Here is a 15,114-nt window from a genome sequence, read left to right as displayed (position 1 = left end):
AGGAGGGTTAGGCGGCTTCGCTCGGCTGTGTGAGGCAGCAGGGACAGCTCAGATAGCCTGCAAGAGATGTGGATCGGTGCAGTGTCGTTGCCCTGGGTCCTGTCGAAGGGTGGCACCCCCTGTGGCGGGTGTCAAGCAGGTGTGGTCCGCACCCCCCTAGCGACACAACTTTGAGAGGCTCTGCAGCTTACGCATGTATTTTCAAATGTGCACTAACTAAACCTCTGTTAACTAAAACTGTTAGATATGATAATTTAGTTTGTTGCAGACTAGTTGTTGAGCTGAGCTGGGAATTTTCTTTGCTTTTGTTTTGCATGCGTTTTCCCTTCCATGTGCTCCTTGCTGTGAAGGCCAGTTATAGGTGGGGGCAGTTGTTTGTTACAGCCCATCACATTGCCAATCCCCCCCAGTAAATGGAAGCTGAAATCTGATTGGTTGCTATTCCATTTGATATTACATAGGTTGGGAAAAAAAGGCACAAAGTTCTACCAATATAATAAGTAAATAGATTATTCGATTGAAAAATGGCATGGTTCAGAGAAGGGCAAAAACCCTTATAAAGCAAGGTCCAATTTGCTTCAACAAGAGAAAAAAATCCTCCCTGATCCCTCTAGGCCAGGCTTTCTCAACCAGGGTTCCTCCAGAGGTGTCTAGGGGTTCCTTGAGCAATTTCTGCCTCTCAGATAAGTTCCCACTGACACTAGTAATCTTTTTTGCTATCTATAAGAGTGTAATTCTTCCCAATGACCACAAGTGTAAGGAGCATTCTTCTCACTGACCTTCACACTAATGTATCTTGAGTTGTAGCTGTAGTAATTATGTGTTTTGAATGTAGATATAGTCATTTTTCACAAAGGTTCCCTGAGGCCAGAAAAGTTTTTCTAAGGTTGAAAAGGTTGAGAAACTCTACCCTAGGCAATATAAAATATTATAAATAAATATTAATAAATCTTAATATATATATTAATATCCATTTATATCCTGTACATTTTAGAGACCTTTTACCGCGGATTTAATTCAGCTGAGCTGCTTGGAACTCATTCCTGAAGGAATCTGTTCCACACTTTCACAGCTCTTACTGTAAAGAAGCCTTTCTTTATGTGGAGGTTAAAACATTTCCTCCAGACCCAAAGAGTGACCCCCTTGTCCTTTGCAATAACCTTGAAGTATAACTATAGGTTTGCTGACATGCATCACTCCTCTTCCAAAACAAATGAAACTCCGGGAAGATATAAAAACACCAAATACTGCAGTTATGTATTATTATGTAATGCATGGTTACATTTATTTTTTACATGCAGCTATCATAAGTACCTGAATTTGATTTGCTATCAGTTTCTTATACTCCCCTGTACTGCAGAGCTTAGACTGGAAGGGAGTGGCAGGGCTAGGATCAGGTAAGCTTCTTGCAAATGTGCTGACAGCATACATCCTGATCGGAGGACAGAGCTGAGGGGTGAACTGCTGCTCCTTGGCTGTCCAGTCATAGGCTGTAAAGAGGAGGTGACTTATTGTATTACTTTACAACAGTAGAGAAAAGTCAGGTAACCAGACTGCATAGCTGCTAAAAGTAAGGACTGGATGGCTAGAAATATACATTCTAAAATGGTAAACTTAGCTGTGAATTAAGCTCTCTCCCTGCAGTTCAGGTTTATTAGCTTCCCTGTAACAGGTTCTCTTCAAATGTCTGTAAACGTGTTCTGTATGTGTGTGATGTGAGGCATCTTCTTCAGGGAACAATGAGTACACTAACAAAGAACCATCTTCTGGGATTTTTCATGTAGCAAATTTCAAATCAGAATTTCCATCAAGAATTTTTTTCCTCCTGAAATGAATGGATTAAATGACGGCGTTCTATTTTGACATGGTAACAATGGGCAGTGTTCTGGAGATGCGGGGAGGGTGGGTGTATTTTGTCATCATTTTTCCAGGGTGCCCTTTGTAAGCGTGGTGATGTAGTTCTAAGCAGCTGGGTCATTAGAATGGATCGTTCAGTCTGCATGACCTTTCTGATGGCTGACAATGACTCAGTGCCACTGTTCATGAACTCCATGGGACTGGCGTGACTTTTGGTGCCAGGATCTCACAACCCCTGTACATCCAGGCTTCACATGCCAAAATCAATGTAACATTTATTGGCCAAAGCAAATTAGATCTACTCTGCAGAGACAAACTCTGCTTAACCTGATAATGAGTATCAAAATAAACTGTTAAAGTGATTATAAAATCTTGTTTGTTGTTTTTTTTATAAATAAAGTTATACTTACCTGCTCTATGCGGTGGATTTGCACAGAGCAGCCCAGATCCTTTTTCTCGGGTCCCTCTTGAGTGCCCCCACAGCAAGGGGGCACCCAAGCTGAATCACAACTCCCTGTATCCATTTAGACACAGAGCTGCGGCCCTGCCCCCTCTCTCTCCTGATTGGTTGACTGACTTTGACACCAATGGCGCCACTGCTGTGTCTCTGCCAATCAGGAGGGAGAGTCTCATATGACAGACATCTCTCCCATGCGACTCATCTCTCCTCTGTCTGGCTGACAGTTCCAGTGGGCGGGGCCGAGCTGGAGAGACAGAGCTGAGGAGTCACATGATCGCAGGAAGACACTGCTATCAGTACAGATAAGCATATTTGTGATGGAATACAGACACAGGGGAACTTCTTGTTCTAATACAGAGGGAATGGGAGCTTTTTATACAAGTGGCTTAACAACCACTTTAAGTTATGAAAATTCTCAGCATTCAGCAATATAAACCTTGCTAAATCCCATTTCTAATATTTTAATAAACATAGAGGTCAACACCCCTAAGTGAAAATGTCCAAATTGGCCCCAAAGTGTCAATATTTTGTGTGGTCACCGTTATTTTCCAGCACTGCCTTAACCCTATTGGGCATGGAGTTCACCAGAGCTTCACAGGTTGCCACCGGAGTCCTCTTCCCCTCCTCCATGCTGACATCACCGGGCTGGTGGATGTTGGGAGACCTTGCGCTTCTCTACCTTGTGTTTTGAGGGTGCCACACAGATGCTCAATAGGTTTGGACATTTTCACATAGGGGTGTACTTACTTTTGTTGCCAGTGGTTTAGACATTAATGGTGTTGAGTTATTTTGAAGGGACAGCAAATGTACACTGTTATACAAGCTGTACACTCACTACATTACATTGTAGCAAAGTGTAATTTCTCCAGCGTTGTCACATGAAAAGGTATAATAAAAATATTTAAAAAATGTGAGGGGTGTACTCACTTTTGTGAGATGCTGTATGTAAGTGTTTCTGTAGATTACAGGAAGACCATTACCTGCCTTGACATGGGAGTATATGTGGGTGTGCTTGTAGATTACAATTGGACAACACTTTGCCCTGACATGGGCATTTGGCCACATAATTGAATGCTGGCTGAGGCCTCTGCTTTTATTCAATAAAAACAAGTTTAATTTCTCGTCTTAGATCAGGGTCAGGCAACCTTGGCCCTCCAGCTGTGGTAAAACTACAAGTCCCATGAGACATTGCAAGACCCTGACAATCGCAGACATGACTCCTAGAGGCAGAGGCATGATGGGATTTGTGGTTTCACCACAGCTGGACAGCCAAGGTTGCCTACCCCTGTGTCTTACATGGATAAGTACTAAGGGACAATCTCATATTTTGTATGTAGCTCATTGCTTTTTTATTGTACACCTTCCTAATTTGCTGTCAATTTCTGGAACCCTTATCATTTTGATTTCTAAAATATCAGTTGGGGGTGTACAGAACCTTATTCCACTATAAGGCTTCATGCGAACGGGGCTTAAAAAAAAAAAACTTCCCCATGGTAGAGAAAAACATCCATATAAAGCATTTTTTGTATATAGTCTAGGAGAGTTTTTTTGTTTGTTTATAATTGTTTTTGCCAGGAAGCTCCAATCAGATACACAAACTAGAAGGGTTGTTTTTTTTTCATGCCTCTAACGTTGAGCTTAAAGCGGTAGTAAACCCGTTGCTTTTTAATTTTTTTTACATACCTAAAAGGCATAATGAGCTAGTATGTACCGCATACTAGCTCATTATGAAATACTTGCCTTAGAACAAGGCGTCGGTAACTTACCTGGTTCACACCAAGGGAGATGTCCTCTTGCCTCGGCGTGTCTTCCGGCAAAGTCTGCCGGGCCTTTAGCTGAGAATCCCCTGTGCGCATGCGGCGCTGCAGTCAGCTGCTCATTGCAATGGGAATATCTTATAAAACCGTACAGGTTTATGAGATATTCTTTTTGCCTACAGGTAAGCCTTATTATAGGCTTACCTATAGGTAAAAGTGATAGTTTACTACCACTTTAAAATATGCCTGTTATCGTCCTAATATGCATGGACACATAGGATAACATTGAGCGGCTTCTACAAGCAAAACACAAAACTTCTGTAGAAGCCGTGATTTTTAAGCCGGTGTGCACGGAGCCTTATTCTTCCTGACAGAACCCATAATTCTCCTTCTGACTGGTAGAACATACTGTGAGCCTTAGTTGTAAGCTATGGATAACATATGTGCGGCATGTGCCTATGTTTTGCTTTCCAATTATTTGTAATTATTGTTCATCATCCTAAAGGCCTTCTTTCTTTTCCCTTTTAGGAGATCGCTCTTTGTTTGGATAATTCTATATATTTCCTGTTGCCTGGATATTTCTCAGGGAGCAGCTGAAGGTAAATAGTTTGTTTGTTGAACTGTAAGCAATGTACAGATTTGGAAGGCTGGTAATACAGTACACAGACAACCCCTCATACTGCCACACAAACAACCGTTTGTTATATGTTGTGTTTTTTTTTTTCTGCTGAATTGGCCAGGCTTTTATCCCTGAATGCTTATGTTCCTGAATGTCGGAATTCTAGCATAGAAAAAAAATGGCAGCCACTAATTGCCGCAAACAAGAATCAAAGAAGCCAAATTAAAGGAGAGGGTATAAATATGCTTCTCATGTAACTACAAAGAGACCCATCTGATGGTTTGTGTAATTGTTGGAAATGCTGACATGGGAATAAGACCAGACAAGCAATTATGATGGAGGGAGTTTCCTTTTTATTAGCAATAGTCTGTACACCAAATATTTGATAGACAGCACCTCTGGGCCACACTGCTCACCAATGTAAGAGGCTATACCTTTGTCTTAATACACAGTATTGGAAAAGACTTCTGCCCCTAATGTTCACAGACTACATGCCCACCCTGGAAGTTCAGCCATTTTCTTTGTTGAAAATGTCTGTTAGGTCAGTGCTGAATGCACCAAAATAAATTTGCTCAATGCTGAGAACGGTGTCAGTGAGTACTGAACCTACATCTACTAGAGCGTAGCATTTCACCCACTGTGCCTAGGAGCACTAAATGTAGAAACACAAATGCATTTGTGCTGAAAACTAGGATGAACAAGGGTAGACAAATTCATCAGGAATAGGCTACACACCACGAATTGGTGAACATGGTAAAGATAACGCCTCTGGGCCACACTGCTCACCCATGTAATGCCGCGTACATACGATCGGTTCAACTGATGAGAATGGTCTGATGGAGCGTTTTCATCGGTCAAAACCGATCATGTGGGCGCCATCGGGTAGTTAACCATTGGTTAAAAAAAAGGCAACTTGTTTTAAAATTAACCGATGGATTCCTAACCGATAGGACAAAACCGATCGTTGGCACGACCATCGGTTAACAATCCATGCATGCTCAGAATCAAGTCGACGCATGCTTGGAAGCATTGAACTACATTTTTTTTTTCAGCACGTCGTTGTGTTTTACGATCTTTTTTTAACCTATGGTGTGTAGGCGCGACGGACCATCAGTCAGCTTTATCGGTTAACCGATGAAAACGGTCTATCGGTCCGTTCTTATTGGATGGACTGATCGTGTGTACGCGACATTAGAGGCTATACCTCTGTGCCAGATGTTGCCTATAATTCAGTGGCAGCTGCTCCATTAGGGGCGCCACCCCCCCTAATCCATGAGCCTGGCCCCTTATCTACATGCAGGGCGCCGGACACATGGATTTCAACTCTTTTTTTTTTTTTTTTTTTTTTTTTAAGCACATGATTAGAGCCCAAAGCCTTAACCGGCTTAAAAAAAAGCGTGTGCCCCGAGCCCACCCAGTGACAATGGGAAATTAATATTCTGTATTGTCTTCCTGATTCTCCTCCCGGCCAATTAGGAAGCGGTTCTTAAGACTTGATTGGCCGAGAGAAGTGACAGGATTGGCAGTCGAGAAGGAGTTGCAGGGGGAAACCGTAGAGGAGGAGAAACCAAGGAGACACAGGCCTGTGACTTTGATGGGGTGAGTGCGGAGTTTGCACATCGACCGGGTGGGGGATATTGACCGAACAGTGGAGTTGGGTGGTTTGTTTTTACGCCAGAATTGGATGCAGACTTCTGCACTTAGGGCTCACAGATTACATGCCCCCTCTGGAAGTTCAGCCATTTTCCTTGTTGAAAAATATGTCACTTAGTCCAGTGCTGAATACACCAAAATTGTATATGTTCATTGCTGAGAACAGTGTCATTTAGTATTGAAACCTGCATCTATGGGAGAGAAGCATTTCACCCACTGTGCTTGGGAACATCCATGATTTTGGGATGCAGGAGCGCCACCCCCCTAATTAAAACATCCGGCCCCTATTCTACATGCAGGGCACCGAATGCATGGATTTCAATGGGGTGTTCTTTTTTTGAAGCATGTGATTAGAGCCAGAGGTTTGAATAGGCTTAAAAAAAGGACAGGCTTCAAAAAAGGGTGGAAATTCGCTATTGTCTTTCTGATTCTCCTCCTGGCCAGTCAGGAAGCGGGTCCTAAGACCCGTCAACCGATTGGCAGAGAGTAAAAGTGATCCTACAAACAAAACAGCCTGAAAACAAACCAAATTGAGCCGGTCTAACAATTCCCATTACAAACAGAGGGTTTCGTTGCACAGATTTACAAATACATATGGAAGCCGCAGTGCCCACATCAAGGCTGCTCTGTATACTGCAGTCCTAACTCTATCGTTTTGAGAGTCTCCAAGTTGGAGCATTTATAGGAGTGGATTAATTTGACCTATTTTATTTATTACTTGCATTAATTGCACTTAGATTACAGTGGTTAATGATACAGCAGTTTAGAATTTCTCTAAAAGAGAACATCTATTGTAAGCTGATTTTCATGTCCATATTAAAATCGGGGAATGAACATAGAGCAATGGAAGGTTCCATGTTCTGGGACTCATTTGAGGCTCAAAATGCATAAGCCTACTGTATGTTTTCACTCTGTTTGTCTGACCTGAATCTGGATATAACATAAAGATCATTCTAATGTCTGTCATGTGATGTTGGAGCTTTATTTCTGTTCAGAAGTGGACCCAGGCCTTGTAGGAGATGCAAAATGATTTTTAAGTCTTGCATGTCTACCCCCTTTGGCAGAAGGTCACCGCTATAGTGTAGACCAGTATGTGAAGCAGAGAGTGGGGTCAATCTAGGCCTCTGGGGATGATTACTATTAATACCCCATATGTCTGCGCCAGGGTACAGTCCGGAAAACGCAAGTAGTTATTGGAATTGACTGGTCTTCCTCTTTAAAAACCCACATCCTCTGAACATCAATGAGGTTGCAAAACCCAAGATGGTTTGTTCTTAATGCGGACATAAAGTGTCATGTTTTATTAGTTGTAATGTGTAAGTAGCTTAGTAAGTCTGGTGACAGGCAGGGGATGATTGTCAGAAAATCGCACCGTACATCCACAATAATCCTCACTTTCATCTCCGAAACATCACACTGAGCTCTGTCTCCTGGTACGGAGGCATCGCTTGTAATGAGATAATTGCCAACACATGTGGGCATGTTTTAAGGGGAACTCCACAGAGTACAATCTTCTGCATAACTTTATCCCTGTGCAGTTTCAGAAAGCCATTAACCCTTTCTGTGTAAAAAGAAACATTTAAGGTAAACCTTCTCTAGTGCTCATTAGGGAGAATTCTGTGCTGATATTTTCAATGACATGGCTTTCATCTACAGTGCCTTGAAAAAGTATTCATACCCCTTGACATTTTCCACATATTTTATCACGTTAAAACATAAATGTATTTTAGTGGGACTTTTTTGTGATACACCAACACAAAGTGGCACATAATTGTGAAGTGGAAGGAAAATGATAAATGTTTTTTCAATTTTGTTCACAAATAAATATGTGAAAAGTGTGGTGTGGATTTGTATTCAGCCCCCCCCCCCCCCCCCGAGTCAATACTTTGTAGAACCTTTCACTGCAATTACAGCTGCAAGTCTTTTTGGGGATGTCCTTACCAACTTTGCACATCTAGAGAGGGAGGTTGTTCCCATTCTTCTTTGCAAAATATCTCAAGCTCTGTCAGATTGCCACAGATTCTCAATTGGATTTAGGTCTGGACTTTGGGTCATTCTAACGCATGAATATGCTTTGATATAAACCATTCCATTGTAGCTCTGGCTGTATGTTTAGGGCAGTTGTCCTGCTGGAAGGTGAACCTCTGGCCCAGTCAAGTCTTTTGCAGACTCTAATGCCCTGTACACACGATCGGTTCGTCTGATGAAAACGGTCCAATGGACCGTTTACATCGGACGAACCGATCGTGTGTGGGCCCCATCGGTGAAAAAAATAGAACCTTTTTTAAACATTTTCTGATGGTTAAAAAAACGATAGAAAAAAAAACGATCATCGACGCATGCTCGGAAGCATTGAACTTCATTTTTCTCTGCACGTCGTTGTGTTTTACGTCACCGCATTGGATACGATCGGATTTTTAACTGATGGTGTGTAGGCAAGACTGATGAAAGTCGGCTTCATCGGATATCTGATGAAAAAATCCATCGGTCCGTTTTCATCGGGTGAACCGATCGTGTTTAAGTGGCATAACAGGTTTTCTTCTAATATTGTCCTGTATTTGGCTCCATCCATCTTCCTATCAACTCTGGCCATCTTCCTTATCCCTGCTGAAGAAAAGCAACTCCACAACATGATGTTTTCCGCCACACATAGCGTTTGCTTTAAGGCCGAAAAGTTCAATTTGGTCTCATCTGACCAGAGCACCTTCTTGCACATGATTGCTGTGTCCCCCACACGGCTTCTCACAAACTGCAAATGGGACTTATAGATTTCTATCAACAATGGCTTTTTTCTTGCCACTCTTCCATAAAGGCCACATTTGTGGAGTGCACGACTAATGGTTGTCCTGTGGTCTGATTCTCCCACCTGAGCTGTGGATCTCTGCAGCGCCTCCAGAGTTGCCATGCCATACCATGCCTCTTGGCTGCTTCTCTGATTAATGCTCTCCGTTACCCTCTTTTAAACTTCTCCACAACTTTATCCTTGACCTGTCTGGTTGTTTCTTGACCTTCATGATGATGATTGTTTTCCAAGGTGCCCTAACAAACCTCTGAGGGCTTCACAGAACAGCTGGATTTATACTGAGATTAAATTACACACAGGTTCACTCTCTTTACTAATTGAGTTCTTGAGGCAATTGGTTCCACTAGATTTTAGTCAGGGGTATCAGAGTAAAGGAGGCTGAATACAAATGCACGCCACACTTTTTACATGTTTATTTGTAAAAAAAAATTGAAAACCATTTATAATTAGGTTGCATAGCCACACGGTAATTTTCTCAAATTTTCGGGGAATATGAGAGGGTCTCAAATATATGGAAGCAACTAGAAAAATGTGCATCTAAAATCTCAGATAATGTCATACAGTTATCCATCAAAGACTGATCCACCAAATTAGTGTAGAAATACACTGGTTGATAGCATACCATTGTAAATCCCCATTGGTACACCTAGCACATCTGAAAACTAGAATTAACAATATAAATCTCATGGAAAAAATATTTCACACCTCACATAATACTAATCATTTATATGACAAAAAAATTGAATCATTCCAATCACTTCTTTAACTATGAACAATAATACTTTTTATTAAAGATGGTGAAGTTGGTATGCAATGACATTATTGCTTACATGCTGGTCAACCTTCATAAAGAATTTCTTTCAATTATTGTATACTATGTGGCAATCTTCCCAACCTGTAAACTTTATGTAATATATTTTTCATGGCATATGTTAACAACTTTTTGTACCACTTTTTTGTACCCAATAAAGTTTGTAAACAAAAAAAAAAATTAACTTTTCTCCCAATAAAATACATTTACGTTTTTGGTTGTAACATGACAAAATGTGAAAAATTTCAAGGGGTAGGAATACCCTTTCAAGGCACTGTATGTGCTTTGGTGTGGTAAGTTTCCAGCAGTGTAATTTCCAAATGGATGAAGGCCACCTCCTTATATATTCATCATACATGTGTTGAGTGCATAAAACATTCAAAATACCCTCCTTAGAAAATGCATGCAGCAAGCTAGTTCTTCCATGACGGATTGATGCCGTTTTAGACACCAAGGCCATTTTGCCGTACCGGCCCTGTGGCCACTGCTCTTCTCATTATTTTGTAAGTCAAGTAAGTTGTAAAAAAGTCTGGTCCTGAACAAGGAAAAAATCTGTTCCATAATGCAATGGTGACTGTTGTTGCCCTATGCTTTTTAGATATCGGTTCTTGAACTAGCTTCCAAAAGAGTGCATAAAATTGCGAATTGTGTGTGTGTGTGTGTGTGTGTGTTTGTTTTTTATGATGATCAAGCTTTAATCCAGTATCTTGCTCTTTTTAATTGGTCGAGAATTGTTTTTCAGTAATGCACTGCAAAATGCAGTGGTGAGCATTAATCTGCAGCAGCCAATCAAATATCAGCTTTTTGTTACCCATTCTAACCTCCAATTGTAGATGTCTATTAATTTATACATTATTATATTCTGTTGCTGTTTTATGTAAATTGCAGTATACCACTTGAACAAGACAAAAGGTGAGAAGACTGAAGAGTTACATACCACTTTTATGATGGGTCATTTCAGCAATATACTGTATCACAATGTTCATTTTTCATCTTGTCCTCATTCTTTTAAAACCTTTTCAAATTCCTTGTATTTGACTGGCATCTAAACTTTAGTTTATAGGGTTACAGAAAGCTTAAATGTTGCCAGGGGCTAATAATACCCTTGAACTGGTTCTTAAGGGGCAAAAGCAATTGCAGCTGTTCGTCAGTTATTCAGCAAGATGCACCATAGGAATGTGTGACTGTATGTCAGACCTCTGAGAATCCTTTCAACTCTCTTATCGTAACTTGTTTGGTTTCTGCATACACCGAATGTGGTCTTAACCTATTTTTGGTTTTGGGTTTCAGATGTGGACGTTCTTCAGAAGCTGGGCCTCATGGGAAGCAAGCCATCCAGCCGCCCAGTTCCCGAAGGGGTCATACCATTTAAATCGGGATTCATTTTGACGCAGAGAGCGCGTGTAGAAGCCCCCGTTCATGCAGTCATCCCGCCTAGCTTAGGAACGGATTTCACTTTGGTGCTGAGCCTGTGCTCTCACCGCATTAACAATGCATTCTTATTCGCGGTCCGAAGCAAAAAGAAAAAACTTGAGCTCGGGTTGCAGTTCATCCCGGGCAAAATTATAGTTTATGTGGGTCACAAGCAGTCTGTATATTTTGATTACAATGTCCACGATGGCCAGTGGCACAATATGGCCATTGATATTCAAGGCCAAAAAGTGACTCTGTATACTTCTTGTGGGAAGCAAAGAGTAAATGCCAGTTTGCCTATAAAGAAAGATAACACATTGGATCCTAATGGGGTTTTCATGCTGGGAAAACTTAACCAGCAGACGATACAATTTGAAGGTGCTGTTTGCCAGTTTGATATTTATCCTCCCGCCAAGGCAGCTCATAATTACTGTAAATATCTTAAGAAGCAGTGCAGGCAAGTGGATACCTACCGGCCGAATCTGCCACCTATTATTCCACTGCTACCCCAAGAAGCCAGTAGGTCTCTCAGCACAGAGATCATTTTAAAATCTCTAGGCAATCTTACCACAGCTTCCCCTCAGTCAGTCAAAACAAACTTAACAACCAACAGCAAAGCCAGGACTCCTTCTGTGAAGTTAACTACCAAAGCCCCAGCCTTGCCTTCCGTGACATCTCCAGCCCCTCACAGAACTCAGCTCTTATCAAGTGTCTCAACCAGGACTTCCACCATCGCACTCAGGATATCTCCAGCCTCTGCCATTTCACTGGGACAGCCTCGATCTCACGTCACTCAACATGGTGCCCTTCCCAGCCAGAACAGCACAAAGAAGCCACAGCCAGAGAAAGTGACGAAGAAAGCCGTCTACCAAAAAACAACCATCAAGCCTCTAGTAAGTTCTCATTCTTCCAAGCAGGTTAAAAAGAGCATGGGAAGCCCAAGGAGTACAAACACCACCACTCCGAAGAAAACGCCTGAGAAAAGGACTAGTGCTCCATCCCAGAAGATCCACACTGTCATGAACCTCAATGTCCAACCAACCACATCCTCAGTCTTCTATACAAAACCAGCCTCCGGGGTCATTTATTCTTCCACATCGACCATTGCCAGCCTGCCATTTACTCACGATTACCTTTGGCTTGACCCAACTGCTTTTCCTTATTTGATGGGACCTCCTGGACCTAAAGGCGATCAAGGTGCCCCTGTAAGTGAAATTACTGGTTTTGTTTAGTAACTTAAAATTAAGTCATTTTGTTTAAAATGCTATGTTTTAATTAAAGCTTGAACACCAGGCAAACAACTCAAAACACACTAACAAAATGTGTAAGATTTTACTTGCCAAAGGATTTGTATTTTTGCAGGAGATAGCTGGTTTTAGTCTGCTACAGTTCAGTAACATTTAGAGCTCTTGTCCCTCTCCAAGCCTGTGACTGGAAAGTAAATTTTGACCAGTGAGGTAATCCCCCTGTTACTCTGCTCTCTACTCCTATAAGCAGGCTCCTCACTCTGTAGAACATCTGATTTGCTCTTTGTGCTGCTTCTCTCTTTCTAAGATTAACCCCTTGGAACTGGCACCTCTTGGCCCTTTAAGGGGTTTCAGATGTCGGGGCGCAGGGTTTATGATAATGTGACTGTCATTATTGGCTGTGATCGGAACTTTGTTAACCGTTGGTCACTGCCAGGAGTGTGTAGGGTCTGCAAATTGGTATGCAAATATGAGGCTGCTCGGCACCAAGGCCCACCAGCCAAGAGTTTGCGTACCGTCGGCGCCTAGGAGTTAAGCTTTGCTGTATAGGGACTACAAAAGGATGATGGCAAGTCAAATTCAGGTACTTACACAGCTTCCTTTTTAAAAAAAAAAAAAATTTTTAACCACTTGCCACCGCCATAAAGTAAAATGATGGCTGGAAAGTGGTTGTATTATCCTGACTGGATGTCATATGACGTCCAGTAGGATAAGCTGTTAGGGTGCGGCGAACGGTGGTGCTAGTCTGATGCACTGCATCTTCGATCCAGGTAAAGAGTCTGACTTGGGCTCTTTACCATGTGATCAGCTGTGTCCAATCACAGCTGATCACATGGTAACCAGGAAGTGCAATTTATCAGCTTTCCCTCTATTTGCGCTGCCACAAGTAGAGGAGAGCTGATCGGCTGCTCTCCTGATAGGGGGGTCTGTGCTGCACATTGATTATCAGTACAGACCAATCGAGGACGGCCACTGGAGACCACCAGCTGTGCCCACTAGAGCCCACCAGGGATGCCAATCAGTGCCCATTAGGGATGGCACTCTGTGCCCATCAGTGATGCCTGCCAGTGCCTCCTGATCTGTGCCACCTATCAGTCCTGCATATAAGTGCCTCATAATCAGTGCCACCTCATCAGTGCCAATCAGTACTGCCTCATCAGTGCCCGTCATTGCAGCCTCATCAATGTTCATCAGTGAAGGTCAAGGAGAAAAGTTACTTTTATTTTTTTATTTTTCTGTCTTTTTATTTGTAGCGCAAAAAAATTAAAACCCCAGTGGTGATCTAATACCACCAAAAGAGAGCTCTATTTGTGGGGGGGAATGATAACAAATGTGTTTTGGGTACAGTGTTGCATAACCGTGCAATTGTCATTCAAAATATGACAGTGCTAAAAATTGGCCCAGGCAGGAAAGGGTGAAAGTGTCCTGTATTTATGTGGTTAAGGTTATATTACTGAATACAAAGCTGCATTATGTGTGTTTTTAAATTTGCCTGGAGTTGAGCTTTAATATGTAAACTCTGCCATTATTGTCATTAATAGTGCATTTTTATTGTATGACATCCAGTAACAGTTCACAATAGTCAGTGAAGGAAGTGTGGCTGTTGTATTATTCATTCACTCCTCTAAGCTCACATTTTCCATACTCCTAGGTTCCACACATCTGGGTCCAAATCTCCTTTAGCTCCCTCTACCTGTCTGAGTTTCTCGACTTACTTTTATGGATATGACATGTAGAATGTGCTACAGGATAACTGGAACCAAAAGTACAGAAATGTGAATGTTGTATGACACTAAAGTGGCACCTTCCTTTTTCTATCAGTAGTAATCAGTAGTAATCAGTAGAAAAAATGTTCAGTACTGAGATCTGTAAAGGGCCCACCTCCATGCTATTCATGAAGAAACTGTTATTAGTCAGTGGCAAAATAATATATAAAAACCAGCAGATAATTAAAGCAGAAGCCTTGCCCATGGGACATGGTGGTATCTGCATGATGTAGATTTCTGTATTATTTTGTTGTTCCTCTGTTGACGAGTCCAAACTGGTGGAACATTTATACTATATTACTGTATTTAGGGTACAGGCTCCAGTAGCAGCTTCTAGGATGGAATCTCTTTTACCATTACGTTTCTCATGATCTGTGCAATGCAGTGGTTCTCAACCACCAGGCCGTGGCCTCCCCTCTCTCAGGCCTCCAGCTAGCTGCAGATCCCTTTACCTCCCACAGTGCCTTCCTGCTTCCATCCTAACCCCTAAATCTCCCATCATGCCCCCAGAGAGTCCTCCGCCTCCTCGGTGCCCCCAGAGAGTCCTCCGCCTCCTCGGTGCCCCCAGAGAGTCCTCCGCCTCCTCGGTGCCCCCAGAGAGTCCTCCGCCTCCACGGTGCCCCCAGAGAGTCCTCCGCCTCCACGGTGCCCACTCTAAAAAAACTAATTTCCTACAGGGCCATCAAGTCGGCTTTAGATTGCCTTATTCCCCTACATAACTTCCATCT

At 42.3% G+C, this 15,114-nt stretch overlaps 1 protein-coding gene across 2 annotated transcripts in view; it reads left to right on the top strand.

The window, feature by feature from the left end:
- Positions 1-15,114, top strand: part of COL27A1 (collagen type XXVII alpha 1 chain) — a 540,002-nt gene that overhangs the window by 55,380 nt on the left and 469,508 nt on the right. For both annotated transcript variants that reach the window (XM_040324820.1, XM_040324819.1), the window contains exons 2-3: positions 4,603-4,673; positions 11,251-12,578. In XM_040324820.1, the coding sequence (XP_040180754.1) occupies positions 4,603-4,673; positions 11,251-12,578 (1,399 nt within the window). The remainder of the gene's footprint in view (positions 1-4,602; positions 4,674-11,250; positions 12,579-15,114) is intronic.

This window comes from Rana temporaria, chromosome 9, assembly GCF_905171775.1.
Source record: "Rana temporaria chromosome 9, aRanTem1.1, whole genome shotgun sequence".
Taxonomy (NCBI): Eukaryota; Metazoa; Chordata; class Amphibia; order Anura; family Ranidae; genus Rana; species Rana temporaria.
The sequence above is the reverse complement of the archived record's forward strand: the minus strand, read 5'-3'. Positions and strand labels throughout refer to the sequence as shown.